General features: G+C 40.2%; 2 protein-coding genes across 2 annotated transcripts in view; one reads left to right on the plus strand and one right to left on the minus strand.

The window, feature by feature from the left end:
* Positions 1-26,494, minus strand: part of LOC133632963 (pikachurin) — a 137,507-nt gene that overhangs the window by 96,555 nt on the left and 14,458 nt on the right. Inside the window, exon 3 of the mRNA XM_062025827.1 lies at positions 326-591. Coding sequence (XP_061881811.1) covers positions 326-392 — 67 coding nt within the window. The 5' untranslated portion in view covers positions 393-591. The remainder of the gene's footprint in view (positions 1-325; positions 592-26,494) is intronic.
* On the plus strand, positions 363-10,500 carry gdnfb (glial cell derived neurotrophic factor b). Its single transcript, XM_062025841.1, has 2 exons — positions 363-605; positions 9,714-10,500. The coding sequence occupies exons 1-2, from the start codon at positions 407-409 to the stop codon at positions 10,262-10,264; spliced, it is 750 nt and encodes a 249-aa protein (XP_061881825.1). The 5' UTR covers positions 363-406; the 3' UTR covers positions 10,265-10,500.

Consider the following 26,494-nt stretch of genomic DNA (forward strand, 5'->3'; position numbering starts at 1 on the left):
ATGTCTCAAGAAGGGTAGAAATACAAGAACACACACACTGTGACCTTGTCTCCACCCACAGAGGATGGGCCCTCACACGTCACACCAGCAGCTCTTCCATGCTTGTGGTGAACAGAACCTCCTCTCTTTCTCAGTGTGGATCAGTTCTAAGTGTGACCGTCTGAGGAACTTCGGCCAATCTGGATTTTTGTATTATTATTATTATTATTTGGTGGAGTTTGCGCAATCGTGCGTATTTGGATGCTGCGTCAGGACGCACGTTAACACCCCCAGGGGGCACCAGCGGGCCACACTGGAGGCTTAACCCGAGTGGAGTGTCACCAACCTGGAATCAAATCCCTCGCCGTGTCCGTGATGAGCAGATGAGAGCGTTTGGTTCCGAGCCGCGCCATGTCCCGGGAGGACCATGAAGTTATGGCATAGCCTCATGACCACTTGTTTCATTCTGCTGGGAGTCGTGCACGCCGGCCGCGCGGCCCTGCTCCGGAGCCCACAGCGGCTGCTGTCTTCTGGGACAGGGGCGCCCAGGAAGGAGAGGCCCCTGGAGAGTCCACCTCTCCGGATCAGCGTGTCCATCGACTCGCAGGAGGACTGGGGAGACAAATGTAAGAGACACACTTTTGTTTATATATATATATATATATATATATATATATATATATATATATATATATATACATATATATATATATATATATATATATATATATATATATATATAAGCAAATTAACATATTATATGAGAATGTTATGTTATGATTATCTTTAACCGAATCACAGCAGTGCTCAAATTAAAAAACAGCATTCCCTCTCATGTGATATTGCTTAATTAACATCAATGATGTGCACTTTAACAACTAGGCTTACAACTATACCTAATATATAAAGGGGTGGAAAAGTGACTATTACCTGCAGGGCAAACATTAGCTAACCAGAAGGCAATAACAATGTAAACAGAAAACACCTGCTTAAAAGATCTAATACAAATGTCCCTGAGGAATGTAAGGTGGGAGTACTGTAATTACCTAACGTTACATTATTATTTTCCATAACAATTTAGCCCCCTCCACAATATTAACCCGACGTTAAAACAGAACTAGCTATTTATTGATTAGCAATTGCCGAATCATGTAACATTAGCTTAATGCTAAAAAGCCAGGTTACTATCACATTCTGTAACAGACAAATAATTTCATGTAGGCTAACGTTACCTCCCTGCTACCTCTGTCTTTTTCTCGTTGGGCACCTGACAGTTTTGGCCGTTTTGACATCTTGTGTTGATTTTTTGATGTGGTGACATCCATAAACAGTCATGATACGGGAAGGGAGGGGGCGCGTGGGATTATTTTTTGTATTTAGAAATAATAGTACCAACCTTTTTTTTTTTTCTCCAACATTTGTGGCACTGGCGTGGCGCCCCCTGATGGACGGCGCCCTTAGCATTTGCCTATACGACCTATGCCACGGGCCGGCCCTGCTCCAGTGTCAATCAAAAACTAGCTTTGGTATTTCTATAAAACAGACCTGGGCAAATTAAGGCCCGGGGGCCACATGTGGCCCGTTAAGCTTTTCAATCTGGCCCGCCGGGCATTCCCAAACAATTGTTTTATATCTTTAAGACGGAAAGTGTAGCTGCCATTATGATGTGCAGTGATGTTTTCTAATGACCGTAAGTCTTGAACTATACAAAGTATTTCTATGGTTGGAATCTGTGCTTTTGCATGATATTTTAGTGACTAGTGTTGTCCTGATACCAATATTATTTCGATACTTTTCGGTACTATTTCTAAATAAAAGGGGACCAGAAAAAATTGCATTATTGGCTTTATTTTAACAAAAAATATTAGGGTGCGGCGGACCAGTACTTTTCAGAGGCGGTATGGTACCGAATATGATTTATTAGTATCGCGGTGCTATACTAATACCGGTATACCGTACAACTAGGGCTGCAACAACTAATCGATTAAAATCAATTATAAAAATAGTTGCCGATTAATTTAGTCATCGATTCGTTGGATCTATGCTATGCGCATGCGCAGAGGCTTTTTTTTTTTTACTTTTTTTTTTTACATTTTTTTTTTGGGATAAACTTTTATTTATAAACTGCAACATATACAAACAGCTGAGAAACAATAATCAAAATAAGTATGGTGCCAGTATGCTGGGTTTTTTTCAATAAAATACTGTATAGGATAGAAATGTAGTTTGTCTCTTTTATACGATTATTAATCGATTAATCGAAGTAATAATCGACAGATTAGTCGATTATCAAATTAATCGTTAGTTGCAGCCCTACGTACAACCCTACTAGTTACTATGGTAATCTACGTCACAGCAGGTCAGACGAGGCACCAAGCAGTGTGGCTGTGGCTTGATTGTAAAAATATGTCGATTGAGAGGGGTGTGACGTTCATATGTTCTCAATATTCAGGGTTTTATCGTTCATAGAAAAATTTTAAATTCCATTCCGTTTCTAAGGTGGTCTGTCATAAAAAAAATTTGCATTCAATCAGACTTTATTATGAGGTTTTGTATTAGTTTTCCTAAAAAATAGATATATCGGCCTCAGACACAATTTTTTATTCTCTAAATTTGGCCCCCGGAGTCAAAATAAATGCCCATTGCTGCTATGAGAGGTAGACGTTTTTATATACACACTGGATTGTCCACGTGTGCCTAATGAGATGGCCAGTGAGCAGCTCTAAACTAAAGTTAGAAATTTTCCCAGAATTCTTCTAGAAATTAAAAGTAGAGCCAAAAGGCACAATGTACAGTGAAAAAAGCTGATTTATACATGTAAGCACGCAACGCACATACGGATAAGGTAAAGGGGAAATCGCTGACAATATACATGTACCGGATTTTCCGGACCATAGGGCGCACCGGATTATAAGGCGCACTGCCGATGAATGGTCTATTTTGGATCTCTTGCCATATATAAGGCGCACCGGATTATAGGGCGCATTAAAGGAGTCATATTATTATTATTTTTCTAAATTGAAATACATTTCCTTGTGGTCTACCGTATTTTTCGGATTATAAATCACAGTTTTTTTCATAGTTTGGCCGGGGGTGCGATTTATACTCTGGAGCTATTTTTGTGTGAAATTATTAACACATTACTGTAAAATATCAAATAATATTATTTAGAAGAGACACAGAGGAAGAAGATTTCATGGGATTTAGCGATTAGGAGTGACAGATTGTTTGGTAAACGTATAGCATGTTCTATATGTTATAGTTATTTGAATGACTCTTACCATAATATGTTACGTTAACATACCAGGCACGTTCTCAGTTGGTTATTTATGCCTCATATAACGTACACTTATTCAGCCCGTTGTTCACTATTCTTTATGTATTTTAAATTGCCTTTCAAATGTCTATTCTTGGTGTTGGGTTTTATCAAATACATTTCCCCCAAAAATGCGACTTATATATGTTTTTTTCCTTATTTATTATGCATTTTCGGCCGGTGCGACTTATACTCCGGAGCGACTTATAGTCCGAAAAATATAGTACATAACATGTAATGGTAGTTCTTTGGTCAAAAATGTTGCATAGATTATGTTTTACAGATCATCTTCAAGCCGCTTTCTGACAGTTGCTTCCGGATGCGGTCTTATTTACGTGGCTCACCTTCGGCAGCGTCTTTTGTCGTAGCGGTGTAGCGTGCAAGGACGGGAGTGGAAGAAGTGTCAAAAGATGGAGCTAACTGTTTTAATGACATTCAGACTTTACTTCAATCAATAACGGAGCAGCATCTCCTCATTCGGAAACAACAACAAAGTGTCCCATGAAAAACCGTCCGACCGAAACTCTCTAGTATCTAAAGTTCCTTGGGTGAATAATGTAAACTCACTACACCGGTATGTTTTAGCGCTTTCATGGCGAGTTTACTGACAGATATAAGTAAGAACTTTACACTACTTTATATTAGAAATGGCAACAGCGGAGGATGAATGTCACATAAGAAGATAGAGGGAAAAAAAGAAGCTTATCGACTACGGACTACAAAAGCTGACGCGCGCAATTTTTTAGGATTTATGCAGATCCCAAATACAGATCACAAAAGTTGCTTTTGCATAATATTGCGAAACAAAACGCCAGATAATATGTCTTACCTTATACACACACCATAATAGCTTTGCTCAGTGGCCTTGTGGTTAGAGTGTCCGCCCTGAGATCGGTAGGTCGTGAGTTCAAATCCCGGCCGAGTCATACCAAAGAATATAAAAATGGGACCCATTACCTCCTTGCTTGGCACTCAACATCTAGGGTTGGAATTGGGGGTTAAATCACCAAAATGATTCCCGGGCGCGGCCACCGCTGCTGCTCACTGCTCACTGCTCCCCTCACTTTAATAATACTCGTATGTTCAAGCACATCGAGCGGTGCGGCTTCATAGCTTACCAAAGTCGGACTAAAACATTTTGATAGATTTTTGAGCGCCGTGTGTAATGTTCTATATTTTCAATGGAACATTTAAAACGTTGGTGTTGTTTACTTGAGTCATATTGCCATTATCGTGCAGTTTACACGTATCTCTTATGTTTGACTGCCATCTACTGGTCACACTTATCATTACACAATTTACCAAATAAATAAATGGTAAATGGGTTGTATAGCGCTTTTCTACCTTCAAGGTACTCAAAGCGCTTTGACACTATTTCCACATTCACTCATTCACACACACATTCACACACTGATGGAGGGAGCTGCCATGCAAGGCCCTAACCACGACCCATCAGGAGCAAGGGTGAAGTGTCTTGCTCAAGGACACAACGGATGTGACGAGGTTGGTAGAAGGTGGGGATCTAACCAGGAACCCTCAGGTTGCTGGCACGGCCACTCTCCCAACAGCTCCACACCGTCCCATAAATAAAATTGCTTCGAGGTGAGAAAAAAAATGATTTTAAATGCATCTTATTGTCCGGAAAATACGGTATACATACACACACACACGTTTTATAAGGGTAAAAAGCTGATAGTAAACATGTGTACACACACACCTTTACACACATATTGTAAAGTGAAAAAAGTTGATAATGTACATGTACACACACATACACTTAATGTAAAGGGGGAAACGCTGATAATATGCATGTATTCATACACACATAAATAAGGAAGCTGATACTATACATGTATACACACACACGCACACACATATATTGTAAAGTAAAAAAAGTTGATAATGTACATGTATACACACACAATGTAAAGGGTAATATACTCATAATATACATGTGTACACACACACATACACAAATTATAAGGTCAAAAAGCTGCTAATATACATGTATGTACACAGACAAATTATTAGGGTAATAAGCTCATAATATGCTTTAGGTAGTGCATTGTGACCGATGATGACCTCTGCTACTCTTTGTGGGTTCATTGATGACTGTGCAGCCCAATGTACGATGCACACTGCCTGCCACAGATGTGACAACTGTAGACCTGACTCGATGGAGCAGGTGCGGACATGGCCACCTTTCTACGCTCTCTTTTCGCCATATGGTGTTTTCGTCTGTTCGTGTCTGCCTCTTCTATTCCTTGTCCACGCCAGGAAGAGCGGTCCAAAGAGACATTTTCCAAGGTGGTGCGCTGTATGTTGCACTTCTTTAGGAAGATCTTGAGCTGGTCTTCCAGCCTCTTCTGGCCCCCTGCAGAGCGGCGGCCCAGGTGGAGCCGGCCATACAGAATTTTACGTGATAGGCGGTTGGCTGGCATTCTGATGACATGACCGAGCCATCTTAATTGATTTAAAGCATGATAATGGCCTCTAAGCTCCTGCAGCTGACTCGCTGAAGGATCACAGAGTGTGGGATACGATCCTGCCAAGTCACCTTTAAGGTGCGTTGTAGACACCTTATATGAAATGCCTCCAGCATCTTGAGATGGCGAGCATAGATTGTCCATGTCTCACAGCCATAAAGAAAGGTTATGATGCATATTGCCTTGTAGACTGAGACTTTGGTGTGGAGGTGGAGGTTATTGTTTTTGAAGATTCTCTTCCTCAGGCCTCTTTGACCCGGTGTTGTATGTCCTGGTCAATGCTGCTGTCATCTGAGAGGATGCTTCCCAGGTATTTGAAGTGTGGAACGATGGTCAGTGGGCAGCCAGTATTGATGAGATTTGGAAGTCTCTGTGGGAGTTCTGATGACCACTGGCAGAGAACTTCTGTCTTTAATATGTTAATAGACAGTCCCATTCTGTTGTATGCCTTTTCGGCAGCTGTAATGGTGGTCTGCAGGGCTTCTGGTGTGTGCCACAAAGGCGCAGTCATCAGCATACTGGAGCTCCAATATGTGGATAGACTGAGGTTAAGTTTTTGATTGGAATTTTCAGATGTTGAATTGGTTCCCGTCCAGCCTGATTTCCAAGGACACCCCACTTTTCTTCCTCTATTTACTTGTGCAGAAGTGTTGTTACACATAGGAGAAAGATGTTGAAGAGAACCGTGAGATGCAACCTTGTCTCACACTCAAAGGGAGCAGATTCCAGTCCACCTATTGTAACCTTGGCCATTGTCCCATCCTCGAACTACAGCAGGATGTTCACAAACTTTTCCGGGCAGCCACAATGCATGAGTATGCTCTACAGGAGGTCATGGTGTACGGTGTCAAATGCCTTGGTAAGATCAACAAAGGCCATGAACAGGTCTCGCTTCTGTTCGCCACATTTCCCTGCAGCTGCCGTGAGGCGAAGATCATGTCCACTGTACAATGTTTTTTTCCCGGAATCCAGCCTGGGATTCTGATAGCAGAACTTCAGTGATGTTGTTGATGAGTCTGTGGAGCATGATTTTTGCCAGGACTTTACCAGCAGCAGAGAGGAGTACTATACCGCTGCTGTTTCCACAGATTGATTTGTCTCCCTTGTTTTTAAAGATGGTGACAATTTTAGCATCCTTCCATTGCTGGGGAATTGCTTTCTTCCCTCCACACTGGGGAGATGTACTGGTGGATCGCTCTGGATGGATTGGGCTGCAGCTTCGTGGAGTGATCTGCTGAGAGAGGACCACTTTTCTTCTGTCGAAGCATCTCTTTCCAGGAAAGACTCAATGTTCTCTAGCTGATTAGCTAGGGAACGAAGGAAGATGTGGCGTGCTTTAGTAGTTCAGCCTCTTCCTGGTAGACTTTTGGATGCTTACTGTTTGGCAAATCCTCATTCTGAGCATGGTCATGATCAATCGATGGTCCGTCCAGCATTCCGCCCCTCTCATGGCTTGCGTGAACTGGACATCTCTCAGATCTGACTGCCTGACAATTACATAGTCAAAAAGGTGCCTGTGCTTGGATATGGGATGCATTCAGGATGTTTTGTATTCATTTTTCAGTTGAAATGTGGTGATGGTGATGTTGAGGCTGTGTTTAGCACAGAGAATGAGAAGTCATATTCCATATGCATTGGAGCGTCTGATACCATGCTGTCCCAGCACACCATTCCAAATACCGTTGTCACTCCCAACTCTTGCATTAAAGTCCCCCATCAACAGGATTTTATCGCTTTTGGGGACTTTGTGAAGGGCCTCATCTAGCATCTCGTAGAAGCGGTTCTTTGTGCCCTCTTCTGATAGGAGGGTGGGTGCATAGGCACTGAGGAATGTGGATTGATATGAGCCTTTCACTAATGCCAGTTGGTGTTTCAGTTAGATTTGGGAAGAGATTATTCTTGATCGCTAGGCCCACACCATGCAGGTGGGGTAGCCCTTCCAAAAGAAAGTGTAGCCCTCCCCCACTTCTTTGAGGGATCCTTCGTCTAATACTGTGGTCTCGCTTAAAGCTGCAATGTCAATGTTGTAGCGCTTTAGCTCAGCCGCGATCAGTGCTGTTCTTCGTCCAGGCCTGTTGGTGTTATGGCTGAAGTCCAGGAGGGTTCTGACTTTCGCAAGCCGTAAAGTTCTATTTGTTCGCTTTACTTGTTTTCGACCTCTGTGTGGAATGTCCCGATAGGCGCGGTAACCTATCCAGGAGAGTCTGTACGCACAAATGCTCGCACGGAAATTATAAGGGTAAATAGCTGATAACATGTAGCCATCCATCCATCCATGTTCTTCCGCTTATCCAAGGTCGGGCCACGGGGCAGTAGCCTTTACCATGAATTGATTTAAGTGGACCCGACTTAAACAAGTTGAAAAACTTATTCGGGTGTTACCATTTAGTGGTCAATTGTACGGAATATGTACTGTGCAATCTACCAATAAAAGTCTCAATCAATCAAACCTAAGCAGGGAAGCCTGGACTTCCCTCTCCCCAGCTACTTCCCCCAGCTCCTCTCGGGGGATCCTAAGGCATTCCCAGGCCAGCTGGGAGACATAGTCACCCCAACAAGTCCCGGGTCTTCCCCAGTGCCTCCTACCGGTCGTCACATGGCTCCTCTACATGTACATAGAAGCTAATGCTAGCTAGTAAGACCAGATGTTTTGGTCAATGGTGGGATGTTTGTAACTCAAATGTTTTGCTTGCAACTTAAACCATAACTTAACTGAGAGACAGTTCTTATCTCAAAGTTAGGGCACCGCTTCTTTTTCACTTATTTAGCCCCAGCTTTTTTCTATGTTGTGTATAAAAGGCATAAGGAATGGAAATGCAAGTACTCTGTCTATTTAAGTATTCGGCAATGTCACACACTTAATATGCACCGTTGCGTTGAAAGCAATTGCCCGACAAGTATCTTATTGGTCACACCACTCTGTGGACTCTTCTACTCCCGATCAGGTTGCACACAAAATGGTAACAATTTCTCAAAACGAAGCATCCTCACTGTGCTGCCGTTATTATTTTAAAGTACCAATGATTGTCACACACACTAGGTGTGGTGAAATTACCTTTTGACCCATCCCCTTGTTCACCCCCTGGGAGGTGAGGCGAGGCTGCGCCCAGGAATCATTTTGGTGATTTAACCCCCAATTCCAACCCTTGATGCTGAGTGCCAAGCAGGGAAGTAATGGGTCCCATTTTTACAGTCTTTGGTATGACTCGGCCGGGGTTTGAACTCACGACCTACCGATCTCAGGGCGGACACTCTTACCACAAGGCCGCAGCTGTTATTAAACCCCAGAGTGACTTGAAATTTTTCACACAACTCAAAGCGCTCTACAAAACAACCCACTGTAATATTTGTTACAAATTTGCTCGGCACCTTTAGTACACTGACAAGATCGGTTGAAAAACCTGGCCACCATCAAGCAGAACATCTTTGCATGGTCATAATTGTCTAGAACAGTGGTTCTTAACCTTGTTGGAGGTACCGAACCCCACCAGTTTCATATGCGCATTCACCGAACCCTTCTTTAGTGAAAAAAAAAATGTTTAGTTTTTTTTCAAACTCAAGACAAAGTTACATGTTTTTTTACTGGTGCACAAAATGAACCGTGCATGAACATCACCTTGTTCAAAGAACAAAACCAACACAGTGCATGAACTCGCAACAAATTACACACCTGCAAATTAGATGGAAAATTACAGGGAACATTCTTTGGGGGTATCCATACTAACGCCGATAGGGAGAAGTTTTTATTCATACGATGAGTCGGGTGTGTCTTGACCTCTGCGGCGGAGGCTCCGCCGAACCCCTGAGGCAGACTCACCGAACCCCTAGGGTTCGATTGAACCCAGGTTAAGAACCACTGGTCTAGAAGTCATTGACCAACATTTTAGTTTTCATTCAAAATGTAACAAGAATCCTCATGATTTCTTTTTTAGACACCATGGAGGAGCCTGTCTCGGCCGAGTTTGAGGACGTGGACGTGGTAGACTTGGTCAAAGTGAGCATCAGCAGAATACGCCGCTCTTCCTCCTCGCCCACGGAGCCTTCTCAGACCTTCCCTTCTCCAAGGACCTCCAAGACTAACAAGAGAGGTCGACACATCAGACGCAAGAGGAAGAACAACTCAAGCCGGCCGAGAAATGCCCAAAGGAAGGGCGGGGCTAGGGGAAAGAAGACTGGAAGTGGGCGGGGCCAAGGCTGCAGGCTGAAACAGATCCAACTCAACGTGACCGACCTGGGTTTGGGTTACCGCTCCGAGGAGGAGATGATATTCAAGTACTGCGCGGGTCCCTGCAAGAAGTCAGAGACCAACTACGACAAGATCCTGCACAACTTGGCTCACCGCAGGAAGTTCCCCGCCAAGGACACGCCCCAGCAGGCCTGCTGTCGGCCAATCGCCTTCGACGACGACCTCTCCTTTCTGGACGATAACCTGGTGTACCACACTGTGAGGAAACACTCCGCCAGGAAGTGTGCTTGTGTCTAAGGACTTTTAAACTGTAATCACATCATGTGTGAGTACTCCTCAGGTACATCGCTCGTGCTTTAACTTACACGCCACAAATTCTCTACCTATTGGTACGGGACTCTCAACTCGTCTCTGTCCAATAAAAATCACGTTCAGTCGTCATACTTGCCAACCCTCCCGAATTTTCCGGGAGACTCCCGAATTTCAGTGCCTCTCCCGAAAATCTCCCGGGACAACCATTCTCCCGAATTTCTCCCGATTTCCAGCCGGACTTAAGGCACGCCCCCTCCAGGTCCGTGCGGACCTGAGTGAGGACAGCCTGTCGTCACGTCCGCTTGGCCAACCAAAAAGTAACCACGGAACAATAGTGTTCTGTGGTTACTTTTTGGTTGGCCAAAGGTTTACGTTGTATTGCGCACCCTGACGGCAAGTGTGGGGGTCGGTTCTGAAGTATGAAGTCAAGAGACGTAACTTCGTCACCTCGCCTGGTTATTGACTCCAACCCAGAATATTACACTGCCCATACCTATGCTCCTTCAAAGGCTGTGCTACTGGCTGCAAAGCATTGCACTTTCAAATACAACAATGAGTAGAGAGGAGTGTTATGTGTGTATATGTGTAAATAAATGAACACTGAAATTCAAGTATTTATTTTATTTATATGTATACATATATATAATAAAATACATATATATAAATATATATTAGGGCTGCAACTAACGATTAATTTGATAATCGATTAATCTGTCGATTATTACTTCGATTAATCGATTAATAATCGGATAAAAGAGACAAACTACATTTCTATCCTATCCAGTATTTTTATTGAAAAAAACCAGCATACTGGCACCGAACTTATTTTGATTATTGTTTCTCAGCTGTTTGTAAATGTTGCAGTTTATAAATAAAGGTTTTTGGTTTTTTTTAAAAACCTCTGCGCATAGCATAGATCCAACGAATCGATGACTAAATTAATCGGCAACTATTTTAATAATCAATTTTAATCGATTTAATCGATTAGTTGTTGCAGCCCTAATATATATATACATATATATATATATATATATATATATATATATATATATATATATATATATATATATATATATATATATATATATATATAAGAAATACTTGAATTTCAGTGAATTCTAGCTATAAATATACTCCTCCCCCCTTATCCCCGCCCCCGGCCCCGCACCACCAGACCCCAACACCACCCGTCCCCGTCCCCCCAAAAAATCTCCTGAATTTAGAGGTCTCAAGGTTGGCAAGTATGTCAGTCCTCCCTCGTTTTATCATTATTAAATGTTTCAAGGCCTGACTGTGCAGGTAACTGAATTTACATGAAGTAAGAATTGTTAATTGCAAATCAAATATTTTTATAACTTGGAGTATTAAAAAATATTACGACTTCCTGAATAGTTAACCTCATAAGAGCCTTCTGGATATGATATAACACTTGTTTAATTTATAGATAGTCGACCTAATAATAGACTTTATGAGATATACTGTACTGACTTTAGGAGGCATGCTCTCATGGAGTTGTTTTGATTGATTGATTGATTGATTGATTGAAGCTTTTATTAGTAGATTGCACAGTACAGTACATATTCCGTACAATTGACCACTAAATGGTAACACCCGAATACGTTTTTCAACTTGTTTAAGTCGGGGTCCACGTTAATCAATTCATGGTAAATGAATAAGTATAACAAGTGAATAATAAGAGGCTAATTCTACTGTAGTATTGATATGTGTACCTCATTTTGCCCTTTGTATGCTTAACATTTGTTAATTTAGACCCAAAATACACAGAATATGTCCAATAAACACAACAAAACAAGATACTTTAAAGCGCCGTGTGACGAGGGACGACTGTAAATCAAAATGTTATGACTTTTAAAAATATATATTTTAGTTTGGAAACATTCTAAATTATTTTTCTGCTTGATTAAGAATAAAAATTTTATTTTTACCCCCCCCCCCCTCCCAAAAAAGTGCTCACTTAGTAAAATCCATGTAACTGAACAATAATTTTTAGTTTTACGTCAAATACCAAATTTCACTTTTATTCAGACATTTGTTTGATTAAAAGGTACACATTATCCAAATAAGAAAATATGTTTTAGTCTTCCAAATATCTCTTTTTCTTTGGTTTTGTTCATTTAGGCATTATTTTTATGTAATCATGTTTTTTTGGTTTGTTTTATTATCTGCAAAAAATTGTTAGGTTTTATTTTTTTATTTTTTTTATTACATTTCCCTTTAATTTAGAAACAACAACAAAATATTTAGCGTATATCTGTATGTGTTTTGTTTGAAAAAAAGAACATGACTGTTTTTATCTGAGACAATTTTTTTTTCGTTTTAGGGGGAAAAAACAACCTAATGTCTTTTTTTTAATTTAATTTTTTATGTTTTTTGTTGTAATTTGACGATACATGCTTTCATTGGACAGCAACAATATGATATGTATTTATGTAATGTCCGATGCGTTAATTTATTCGTATTTATTGTGATTTTATAAAAAGGAAACATGGTATTTATTATTATTGTCATTTCTTTCTTTGAGCCAAAGGCCCGTTTCGATTTAGTTCTCCCTCCGAACAAACAATGTGTGAGTATCATCCAATCCTGCAACTGGTCTGTATTAGCGCTCATCTGTGGAACGAATACAGAAATAAACACTCTCGTGAATGTTGGAAGATTTTAACACAACGCTATCAGAAACCTCATATTCCTTAGATTAAATCACTGAAATGAAACATTTCATTTGTTAATAGTGTCCAATGTTTGTTATGAGCAACTTGCCGTAGACAACCACTATGTATGCCACCGGCAGCCTCAACAAACCACTTCCAGGGATTGTGTACAATGATGTAACACTTTAATTAAAAGAAGATAAACATGTAAGACACTTGAAAGTGTGGTGGATATTTGAGGAATAGCTCAGCGTTCAGTCTTCCTGTTACTGGGACTCAACATGAACCACAGACCAAAGGGTTTCGCAACCATCTATTGAGCTTGCAGCAACACAAATAGTTCCACACTTGTGGTTTTACTAAGAGCAATGGTTTTTTTTCCAATGTCCTTTGAATTCCGGTCAATGAAAAACCCAAGGCGTCATGTCCTAAAGTGAACCTTCTGTCTGAGGATTTCAGAACGTGACAAAGTTTCACAAGAGTAGACTGACCATACGTCCTCTTTTCCCCGGACATGTCCTCTTTTGCTGGGCTGTCTTAAATGCCTCAAATGTCCGGTATTTTGAGTTAGGGTTGCGTGTATTTTCAATGTACACTACCGTTCAAAGGTTTGGGGTCACCCAAACAATTTTGTGGAATAGCCTTCATTTCTAAGAACAAGAATAGACTGTCGAGTTTCAGATGAAAGTTCTCTTTTTCTGGCCATTTTGAGCGTTTAATTGACCCCACAAATGTGATGCTCCAGAAACTCAATCTGCTCAAAGGAAGGTCAGTTTTGTAGCTTCTGTAACGAGCTAAACTGTTTTCAGATGTGTGAACATGATTGCACAAGGGTTTTCTAATCATCAATTAGCCTTCTGAGCCAATGAGCAAACACATTGTAGCATTAGAACACTGGAGTGATAGTTGCTGGAAATGGGCCTCTATACACCTATGTAGATATTGCACCAAAAACCAGACATTTGCAGCTAGAATAGTCATTTACCACATTAGCAATGTATAGAGTGTATTTCTTTAAAGTTAAGACTAGTTTAAAGTTATCTTCATTGAAAAGTACAGTGCTTTTCCTTCAAAAATAAGGACATTTCAATGTGACCCCAAACTTTTGAACGGTAATGTACGTCCAGGGTTAAGAAAGGGTTAAAAACAAAACAAATTGTGAAGGTGTTCGCACGCAGCAACATTCGTGAGGGAGGGGCAGAGACAGAGAGCGAGAGAGCGAGACAGTCGAGAGACAGACAGGACACAAGAGAGAAGCCGAAACGCAAATGCAACTTCACGGATGATTTGCGGGAAAAGTGTCTGTGTTTTGGTCCTGGCCGTGACACATGGGAAGCAGAATGCACTGTGTGCAAAGCAGGGACGTATATATCTGTGGCAAATAAAGGGGCCAACGATCTACCGTATTTTTCGGAGTATAAGTCGCTCCAGAGTATAAGTCGCACCGGCCGAAAATGCATATTAAAAAAGGAAAAAAACATATATAAGTCGCACTGGAGGATAAGTCGCATTTTGGGGGAAATATATTTGATAAAACCCAACACCAAGAATAGACATTTGAAAGGCAATTTAAAATAAATAAAGAATAGTGAACAACAGGCTGAATAAGTGTACGTTATATGAGGCATAAATAACCAACTGAGAACGTGCCTGGTATGTTAACGTAACATATTATGGTAAGAGTCATTCAAATAACTATAACATATAGAACATGCTATACGTTTACCAAACAATCTGTCACTCCTAATCGCTAAATCCCATGAAATCTTATACATCTAGTCTCTTACGTGAATGAGCTAAATAATATTATTTGATATTTTACGGTAATGTGTTAATAATTTCACACATAAGTCGCTCCTGAGTATAAGTCGCACCCCCGGCCAAACTATGAAAAAAACTGCGACTTATAGTCCGAAAAATACGGTACAAGCCCATATCGACACTACAAAGCACAAAACAGCTGTGCGGGCGAGAGCTCGTCTGCTGTTTTTTGTTTAAATTTAATGAACTTGTTTTGAGGCATTATTTATGTTTAGATTATATACAAGATGTTATTTTGAATATTTCTACCTCTGCACTTTTTTTTACAAAACTGTGAATGTTACAGAATATAAGTGTGACTTATTTTGTTATACTGTCAACTAGAGATGTCCGATAATATGTATTAAAATGTAATAATGTAATATCGGAAACTCTTTCATCGACTTTTAATCAGAAGGGTTCAATCTCTCTCCTGTGCTAATTTGAAGCAGACACGACAAACGCGCTCAGAGGAGATAATGTTTGAAAAAAGGGGACTTTTTTACACTTTTGTTTTGAAGGGGGAATTGCAAACTTCTTGTTGATTTTTGCTGGGGGTTGTCAGTGTATGAAATATAGGTCTAAGTGAGACCTACATAGAATAGTTTCATGTCTCTACGACATTCCTACTGGGAGTTACAGGCAGTTTTGTCTGTGTTTTCTTCCTAGGGGGCGCTAGAGCGCAATTTTGAGTTCTGGGGTTTGGTTTTTTTGATTAGATCGCAATTTTCGCCAGTCCTGATGTGTGTGTCCAATTTGGTGAGTTTTGAAGCATGTTGAGGGGGTCAAATTACAGCTCAAAGAGGCGGCGGTATAATAATAAAACGCTAGAAATACAATAGGGTCCTCTGTCCCAAAGGGACTCGGTCCCTAATTATTCTTGATTGCTAAAACAAAGTAGACGCGGGAAATATCGCTCAAAGGAAGACATGAAACTGCTACAGGAAAATACCAAAAAAAAAGAGAAAAAGCCAGCAAAATAGGAGCGCAAGACATGAACTAAAACACTACACACAGGAAAACAGCAAAAAACTCAACATAAGTCAGGGTGTGATGTGACAGGTGGTGACAGTACACCTACTTTGAGACAAGAGCTATAGTGATGCATGCTTGGTTATGGTTTAAAGTCGTATCCAGCGATTGCGACGACTTTTTACTGTCAACTGAGTTTTGTTTTCTAATTATTTCTGCTGGTGGTGTGCCTCTGGATTTTTGCAACTCAAAAAATTTGCCTTGGCTCAAAAAAGGTTGAAAAACACACTGGTCTACGCACACACACACACACACACACACACACACACACACACACACACACACACACACACACACACACACACACAGTACACACACTTGAAGACCCTTCCTCTATTGACACCAGGTCCAGTTTTAAGGTCCGGCTACCTCCTGATTCCCCCCCAGGACGCCTCTTTAAAATGTATTGTAGATTCGTAAGCGTGTCAGATTTTAGACAGAAAACATAGAATAAAATGTCATCATATGATAAAATATAGAGATGTCCGATAATATCGGTATCGTTTTTTTTTTTTTTTATTAAATCAACATAAAAAACACAAGATACACTTACAATTAGTGCACCAACCCAAAAAACCTCCCTCCCCCATTTACACCCATTCACACAAAAGGGTTGTTTCTTTCTGTTATTAATATTCTGGTTCCTACATTATATATCAATATATATCAATACAGTCTGCAAGGGATACAGTCCGTAAGCACACATGATTGTGCGTGCTGCTGGTCCACTAATAGTACTAACCTTTAACAGTTAATTTTACTCATTTTCATTAATTACTAGTTTCTATGTAACTGTTTTTATATTGTTTTACTTTCTTTTTTATTCAAGAAAATGTTTTTAATTTAATTATCTTATTTTATTTTATTAATTTCTTAAAAAAGGACCTTATCTTCACCATACCTGGTTGTCCAAATTAGGCATAATAATGTGTTAATTCCACGACTGTATATATCGGTATCGGTTGATATCGGTATCGGTAATTAAGAGTTGGACAATATCGGCAAAAAAGCCATTATCGGACATCCCTACTGTCAACCAGTATTGGCGTTAGCGCACTTTTTGTGTCTTTTTAACGCAATGAAATCAGAAAGGACGCAGATTTTTTTTGATTTTTTTTTTTACCATTTGCGGCCCACGGCTAATGTTTTAAAGGCCCACGGCACATTCTGAAAATACTATTAAAATAAACAAAAACATAACAAAAGTGAAATAAATGAGCTTACAGGTGAAATGTAATTTAGAAAAAGTTGCAATGTTGACTAATAAAACAAAGCTGTTTTTTTTTTTTCTTTCAAACTGTCATTGCTCAAAACATAATATTGAATCAAAATCAATGTTATTATGAATTATTGACCTATCCAAGGTTCCCATTACTTCACATCAAATTTTGAAAAATATTTTTGGTGGAAGATTTTGCATATTTTGTGTGTTTGCCATTAAAAACATAGTTTTGTTTGACAAAAAAGGGCGGTAAGCAAACAATAAAACAAAATGAAAAAACTAAAACATATTGAAATGAGGGATAGATGTGAAGTTGATGTAGACTCCAGAGATTTAAGCGTTAAATATAAAATGTATGTATGCCCTGGCACACACTGCAAAAACTGAAATCTAAGTAAGATTAAATATCTCAAATAAGGGTGATATTTGCTTATTTTCTGTCTGATAAGATCATTCTTCTCACTAAGCAGATTTTATGTTAGAGTGTTTTACTTATTTTAAGGGTTTTGGTCCTAAATGATCTCAGTAAGATATTACAGCTTGTAGCTGAGATTTGATGACCTATATTGAGTAAAACATGCTTGAAACTAGAATATCAACTGTTGCAAAGCTGTGTCATCAACACTCACAAGTATAAAACTACTTTTTTAAAGTAATCATTTCTTATTTCAAGCATGAAAAAAAAAAAATCATGACTTTGACACAATTGTGTCTCATAATTGAAACAGATGACAGCCAAATGGACTTTGCTGTTTTATTTTCAATGAAACAATAGAAAATACGTACTCATATAGTAGTACAGTTGTTATTAGTGGGAATATACTTATTTTAAGGTATTTTTGGGTTCATTGAGGTTAGCTAATTTTACTTGTTTTGGAAAGTCTTGAAAAGCCAAATTTTGTTGTTCTATTGGCAGATAATTTTGCTCAGTTCAAGTAAAATACCCCTCATTTTTGTATTTTTTTTCTTGTTTTTTAACACTGACTTTTTGCAGTGCACCATTATCATCATTTCATGACCCAAGCAAAACACTTTTTACACTTTTATACTGAAATAAGTACACCTATAACTTATTAAATAAAAACATAGAAAAAACTACCAGCAGTGGTAAAGTTTAGATCCATGAAGGAAAGAAGAAAGTGAATGAATGTTTATAACCGAATACATTTACATATGCATACAAATTTGTTTTCTTTTGTATTATTTTTTTAAATGAATTAAGTAACGTTTATGACAACCTTTTTTCCAAAACACAATATAGAATGTGAGATATAACAGGATAATGCATACATTTGTCATTTGTTTTCAAAACGCTTACAAAAAAGTGGGACCCCAAAAATTTACTGTGGGACCCCATTTTTATGACTTGATGGGGCCCCATTTTTTAAATTCCTAGCGCCAACACTGCTGTCAACAGAGGGAAAAAAAATGCTTTATTTAAATAAATATATTATTTATAAAGCAAGTTCGAGTATCATTGGCAAATTTTCACCATGGCACGCATATACCGTATTTTTCGGACTATAAGTCGCCGCTTTTTTCATAGTTTGGCCGAGGGTGCGACTTATACTCAGGAGCGACTTATGTGTGAAATTATTAACACATTACCGTAAAATATCAAATAATATTATTTAGCCCATTCACGTAAGAGACTAGACGTATAAGATTTAATGGGATTTAGCGATTAGGAGTGACAGATTGTTTGGTAAACGTATAGCATGTTCTATATGTTATAGTTATTTGAATGACTCTTACCATAATATGTTACGTTAACATACCAGGCACGTTCTCAGTTGGTTATTTATGCCTCATATAACGTACACTTATTCAGCCTGTTGTTCACTATTCTTTTATTTATTTTAAATTGCCTTTCAAATGTCTATTCTTGGTGTTGGCTTTTATCAAATACATTTCCCCAAAAAATGCGACTTATACTCCATTGCGACTTATGGTTTTTTCCTTCTTTATTATGCATTTTCGCCCGGTGCGACTTATACTCCGAAAAATACGGTATGTGTCCTCTTTTTGGGATTCCAGAATATGGTCAGCCTAAGTAACGTTAGCGCTGATGCTAAAGCTAGGGCCGCGTGAGCGCTGTGCATTTCTACTAGCTTGCGGCGCCATTAATATTCTAGTACAGTAAAAGGAGGAGAAAATTAGGAGCGCAAAGACGGAGAGAAGATACGGTCATTAGCGCGATGAGTCAGTCGTCCTTTTGTCCGCAGCGTCAAATGAGCTTGTAATGAAGGATAAAGTGTCTGTAACACTAGCATTAGCGGTGTGGCCGCCAGGTGCGAGATGTTGGCTCACCTGCACATGATCCGAGGAGTGCAGGTTGTGTAAGTTCCTACGCCCCTTCAGAAGCTTTGATTTCACCTCTTGGAACTTGTAATTCTATGACTGAAATGTAATAGATATCAAAACTATTCACAAAGCTTGACTATTTACAGGTAAACAGAATATGAAGGCTGAAAGGCCGTCAATGTGGCGGCAGCTAGCGAGCTAGCTCAAGTTATATGCCTAGCTTCTGGTAATCAGACTCCAAATGTGACATTTTAGCACAGTGACAGGTTTTCTTTAAAAAAAAAGAAAAAATTCGGGGAAGTTTGAAGATCGTTTTTGTCCAACGGGGAAGCTACATGTGGCTAGCTTATCACGTCAATGAGGTAAATGCTAGCTTAGTAGTAGTAAGTTACATTTTAACAACTCTGCTCTCTTGTTGTTAATATAATGTCATGTTCTTAAAATAGTAGTTGCCTATCTAAGTTGTTGAACATAAACAATTTGTCCAGCTTTATGACAGGGACACTAAAGGAGTCTTAACAGGTCTTACTCATTAAAGCAGACCTGGGCATTCTGCGGCCCGCGGGCCACATCCGGCCCTTTGTGCGTCCCTGTCCGGCCCGCGTGAGGCCAATCATTAATTACAAAATACATTTTTAAAAGTGTGTGCAATACAACGGTGCTGCTTTTGTTTTGAAAAGCGTTATTTGTATAACTTCCGTGTGGACGTATGCTCGTGTGTGATTGTGAGTGAACGTGAACAGCGGTAATCACAAATTACAAAATACATTTAAAAAAACATCTATGTCGTGCGTGCAATACAACTGTGCTGCTTTTATTTTGAAAAGTGTTATTTATGGGCGTATGTCCGTGTGTAACCTGTGAGCCAATCACCTTACAGGCGTGCTACGTTCACCACAAAGAGGATGCTGGATAAAGTGACAGAAATTGACATTTTTGCATTGTATTATATATCAGGAAGTGTTGTGCAAGAAAGTGTTAAAAATAAAACCATCAAAAGAAATCTGCTTTTGTATAAAGTTAAGTTAGGTTAAATGAAATTATTATTATCTTACGGTATATCAAAACATTTTTTAGCTAAATTTAATTGAAATATTGTCGGTGTGGCCCTCCAGCAGTGCTTAGGTTGCTCATGTGGCCCCCAGTAAAAATTAATTGCCCACCCCTGCATTAAAGGGTCAGATGATATTTGCTTCAACTCTAAGTGTTCTGTTCTGACTTAATGCTTCTATTTAATGAAAAATTAACAACATAGCATAAATAATATAACACTGTTTGAGCGGACATCTCCTTCACAAATAAAGCGCAATTGAAATGTTGCCAGTCATATTAATTTAAGCAATATCTCACCCCTTTTTTTTTTTTTGTCAGAGTAGTTCTCATAGTGATGAAAATGTATTCCATCAAAAGGCTGCACACTGAATTTATACCTGTTCAAGTTAAGCAGGACAGACTTCTTTTAAACGAATATATTTATTTTTATTCTGTTAAGTTAAGCAGGAAATATTTATATTTAAAACAAAAAAATTTAGTTAATTAATTGATTAATTAATTTAGTTATTTTGCACACCAAAAATTATGTATTTAAACATGTATTTAAATCCAAAACCTGCGCATCTAATTAAATTATGCCTGGAGGCAAATAGTGTTTAGATTGTCCGTCATCAGGCCATATACCGTATTTTCCGGAAAACCCTTTTTTTTCTCAAAACTTGACAGTGCGCCTTATAACCCGGTGCGCCTAATGTATGGAATAAGTTTGGTTGAGCTTACCCACCTCAAAGAAATTTTATTTGGTATATGGTGTAATAAGTGTGACCAGTAGATGGCAGTCAAACATAAGAGATAAGTGTAGGCTTCGCCGTTTGATGTGCTTCCACCTACGAGTATTATTATGGTGTGTGTATAAGGTAAGACATTATCTGGCGTTTTGTTTCGCAATATTATGCAAAAGCAACTTTTCTTATTTTCTGGTACCTGCTGATGTGTATTTGGGATCTGCATAAATCCTGAAAAATTATGCGCATCCGCCTTTGTAGTATGTGCCGACTCCGTAGTCGATAAGCTTCTTCTTTTTTCTTGTTATGGGACATTCAGCTGTGTAGCGTGCAAGGACGGGAGTGGAAGAAGTGTCAAAAGATGGAGCTAACTGTTTTAATGACATTCAGACTTTACTTCAATCAATAACGGAGCAGCATCTCCTCATCTGGAAACAACCACAAAAATTTACGAAAAACCGTCCGACCAGAACTCTAATAACTAAAGTGCTTTGGGTGAATAATATAACTTTTAACTAAAACATACCGGTGTAGTGAGTTTATATTATTCACCCAAGGCACTTTAGTTATTAGAGTTCTGGTCGGACGGTTTTTCGTAAATTTTTGTGGTTGTTTCCGGATGAGGAGATGCTGCTCCGTTATTGATTGAAGTAAAGTCTGAATGTCATTAAAACATTTAGCTCCATCCAGGGCCGGCCCGTGGCATAGGCCGTATAGGCAAATGCTAAGGGCGCCGTCCATCAGGGGGCGCCACGCCAGTGCCACAAATGTTGGAGGAAAAAAAAAAAAAGTTGGTACTATTATTTCTAAATACAAAAAAATAATCCCACGCTAATTAAAATGCAAAGTAAAGCCTATTCAATAGAAATATTAAATAGGCTTTACCCCCCTACCCCGCACGGTGCGCCCCCTCCCTTCCCGTGTCATGACTCTTTTTGGACGTCACCACATAAAAAAGTCAACACAAGATATTAAAACGGCCAAAACTGTCAGGTGCCCAGGGAAGAAAAAAGAGAAGAGGAGGAGAAACGAGAAAAAGACAGAGGTAGCAGGTAGGTAAAGCTAGCCTACATGAAATCATTTGTCTGTTACAGAATGTGATAGTAAGCTGGCTTTTTAGCATTAAGCTAATGCTACATGATTCGGCAATTGCTAATCAATAAATAGCTAGTTCTGTTTTAACGTCGGGTTAATATTGTGGAGGGGGCTAAATTGTTATGGAAAATAATAATGTAACGTTAGGTAATTACAGTACTCCCACCTTAAATTCCTCAGGGACATTTGTATTAGATCTTTTAAGCAGGTGTTTTTTGTTTACATTGTTATTGCCTTCTGGTTAGCTAATGTTTGCCCTGCAGGTAATAGTCACTTTTCCACCCCTTTATATATTAGGTATAGTTGTAAGCCTAGTTGTTAAAGTGCACATCATTAATGTTAATTAAGCAATATCACATGAGAGGGAATGCTGTTTTTTAATTTGAGCACTGCTGTGATTCGGTTAAAGATAATCATAACATAACATTCTTATATAATATGTTAATTTGCTTTCTTTAAGTAAAAAAAAAGGTCAAAGACAAAGCTATTCAGTTTCTTGTGAGTATATACAATTCACTGCCGATGTGGGGGGGCGCCACCTAAAATCTTGCCTAGGGCGCCAGATTGGTTAGGGCCAGGCCTGGCTCCATCTTTTGACACTTCTTCCACTCCCGTCCTTGCACGCTACACCGCTACAACAAAGATGACGGGGAGAAGACGCTCCCGAAGGGGAGCCACGTAAATAAGACCGCCCACAAAAACGGCTCATCCTGAAGCGACTGTCAGAAAGCGACTTAAAGGTGATCTGTAAAACATCATTTATGCAACATTTTGACCAAAGAACCACCATTACATGTTATGTAGACCACAAGGAAGTGTAATACATTTAGAAAAAAATAAATAATAATATTTATATGACTCCTTTAATGCGCCCTATAATTATATATGAAAAAAGATCAAAAATAGACCATTCATCGGCAGTGCCCCTTATAATCCGGTGCATCCTATGGTCCGGAAAATACGGTAATCCACAATGGTTGAATGGAAGCAACTCTGAAACATCGTCAACAAACAAGAAGAGTCCACTGTTCTCCATCCAACCGTTGTGGATACTATAAAACTCCACACCTGTGCTGCATTCTTGTGTGCCTGCAAAAAAAAAAAAAAAAAAAAATCTCCTCTGAGAAACATTGCAGTGCAACTATACTGCTGCTCGTCATGTTCATGTCACGGCGTGGAAAACATGAGCAGGGTCTGACAAGAGCGCTTCCCAGCGGGGTGATAAAGGTTATAAATGTTGCAGAGCTTACATGGCGGCGGCAGCAGACACCGTCAGTGCATCACAGCACATTCCTCTCATGGTTTCCACATGTGGCCCAGGAGCTGAGGTACAGACTGGAGCTGCTCTAATCTCCTTTGTAAACACAGCGCTGGTGCATACATGGCCATGCGAGTGTGTGGCTAAGACCCCGAGAGGCAAAGCAGACGTCGAATGGACCCCCACTTACAAGAGGAAACACGCAGACCTCCTGCTATGCTTCCTTGTATCTGTCAGCACTTTCCCGTCCTCTTTCTTTTACATGAAGTAATCATCTGCTGGATCCACCTGTGTCAGACTGTAGCTGCTCAGCATTTCCTCCCAAAATGAATCAAAATGGTTATGTGAAGAAAGGGAATTACAGTAGAACCTGAACATTGACGGGCATCGACATAATGGGTTGTCAACATAACTAGAGATGCCGATAAATGCTTTAAAATGTAATATCGAAAATTATCGATATAGTTTTTTTAAATTATCGATATAGTTTTGTTTTTTTTATTAAATCAACATAAAAAAACCCAAGATACACTTACAATTAGTGCACCCACCCAAAAAAACCTCCCTCCCCCATTTACACTCATTCACACAAAAGGGTTGTTTCTTTCTGTTATTAATATTCTGGTTCCTACATTATATATCAATATATATCAATACAGTCTGCAAGGGATACAGTCCGTAAGCACACATGATTGTGCGTGCTGCTGGTCCACTAATAGTACTAACCTTTAACAGTTAATTTTACTAATTTTCATTCATTACTAGTTTCTAGGTAACTGTTTTTATATTGTTTTACTTTCTTTTTTATTCAAGAAAATGTTTTTAATTTATTTATCTTATTTTATTTTATTGTTTTTTTAAAAAAAAGGACCTTATCTTCACCATACCTGGTTGTCCAAATTAGGCATAATGTGTTAATTCCACGATTGTATATATCGGTATCGGTTGATATAGGTATCGGTAATTAAGAGTTGGACAATATCGCAATATCGGATATCATCAATAAAAGCCATTATCGGACATCCCTAAACATAACCGAAGCTAACCATTTATTTCTTGTGGTTTCAGCCAGAGATGTCAGGATGGGCGATAACAATGGATATTTTTTTGAATGTTTGTTGTAGAGATGTCCGATAATATCGGACTGCCGATATTATCGGCCAATAAATGCTTTAAAATTTAATATCGGAAATTATCCGTATCGGTTTCAAAATTATCGGTATCGGTTTCAAAAAGTAAAATGTATGACTTTTTAAAACACCGCTGTGTACACGGACATAGGGAGAAGTACAGAGCGCCAATAAACCTTAAAGGCACTGCCTTTGCGTGTCATGTCTGTTCATGTTTTTGTTTTGGTCATGCGTCATGTCTGTTCATGTTTTTGTTTTGGCCATGTGTTTGTTTTTTGGACTCTTTTTAGTTCCTGGTTGCACTTCCTTGTTTGGTTTGGTTTCCATGGTCACCCATTAGTTTTCACCTGTCATGTCACGCACCTGTTCACCTGTCTTGTCACGCACCTGTTTTCACTGATCACGTCACTATTTAAATCTGTCTGTTTCTGTTGTTCGTCCTGGCGTCCTCACACTTTTTGATCCCTCCACTTCATGTCATGTCACAGTTCTTTGCCAAGTAAGTTTTGTTCATTTATGCCACAGTTAGTGTTTTTGTTTTATTGTTCATAGTTTCTGCCTTTGTGCAAGTTTTGTGTTTCTACCCAAGTTTTGTATTTCCGCCCTCGTGCAAGTCTTTTGTTTTGTATAGCCAAGTTTTCTACCTCCACTGTGAGCGCCTTTTGTTTATTCATTTTTTATTGTTAAATAAACATGTATTTAAATTCACGCCTCGCACGGGCCAATTTTCCTTTGCCTTCCGGAGAAGCAAAACCCAAGAACCCAGTCGTGACAGTAGGACGCCAGCAGAAGAGTTTCTCCGCAAAAAAATTGGACGGTTTTGACGAGGCAGCGAGGGAGGTCCTCCGCGCCATGGAGGAGGAATCGCTGCGCTACTCCTCCATGGAGTACAGAGACTCCATTTGGTCCGAGGACTGCGCTGCGTCACCGCAATCCCGGAAGCGCCGCTCCCGACGAAGGACGTCAGGGAGGGCTTCCGCAAACAAAGAGGACGCCTCACTCCCGCAAGCTCCTCCCCCTCCGGGCGGAAGCAAGCCACAGGCAGCCCGGCTTCACCCTGATGACATCACAGCTCAAGATTTTTTTTCTCTGAACTCTTTTACTTTTGATCAGCCGCCCTCAACAAAGGACTCTGTTTCTATGATCAAATATTATCAGAACATGATTTTGGACATTAGAGCATATCAGTCACAGCCATCTGAATTTCATGGACTCAAGCCACGCCCAAGTCACAAAAAAATTTTTTTTCACCCCCTCAATCCCAGTTACAAAAAGAGAGACATTTTGGACAATTGATAGGGGAGGATTTTACCCCCCTCCTGACCTCCCTCCACCCACCCCAAAAAACGGTTCCAGACAGTGGGGAGCGCGTCTGGTATCCGCTCCTTGAGGGGGGGGCTAGGGCTGGGAAATGTTCAGGTGGGGTGGTTCAGCATCACCATGCCAAGCCACAGCCTCCAGCTCGGCCACCACCACCTGTCTTTCGACCTGCCAAGCCACAGCCACCAGCACGGCCCCCTTGCAGCTCTTACGGGACGCTACAATAACCAGTCTTTCGCCATGCCAAGCCACAGCCTCCAGCTAGGCCACCTCCACCTGCTCCACGCCCAGCTCCACGCCAAGCCCCACCACGCCAAGCGCCACCAGTACCTGCTCCACGCCAAGCGCCGCCAGTCGCAGCTCCACGCCAAGTGCCGCCAGTCACAGCTCCACGCCAAGTGCCGCCAGTCGCAGCTCCACGACGCCAAGTGCCGCCAGTCGCAGCTTCACGACGCCAAGTGCCGCCAGTCGCAGCTTCACGACGCCAAGTGCCGCCAGTCGCAGCTTCAGGACGCCAAGTGCCGCCAGTCGCAGCTTCACGACGCCCAGTGCCGCCAGTCGCAGCTCCACGACGCCCAGTGCCGCCAGTCGCAGCTCCACGACG

The sequence above is a fragment of the Entelurus aequoreus genome, linkage group LG17 (assembly GCF_033978785.1).
Source record: "Entelurus aequoreus isolate RoL-2023_Sb linkage group LG17, RoL_Eaeq_v1.1, whole genome shotgun sequence".
NCBI lineage: Eukaryota > Metazoa > Chordata > Actinopteri > Syngnathiformes > Syngnathidae > Entelurus > Entelurus aequoreus.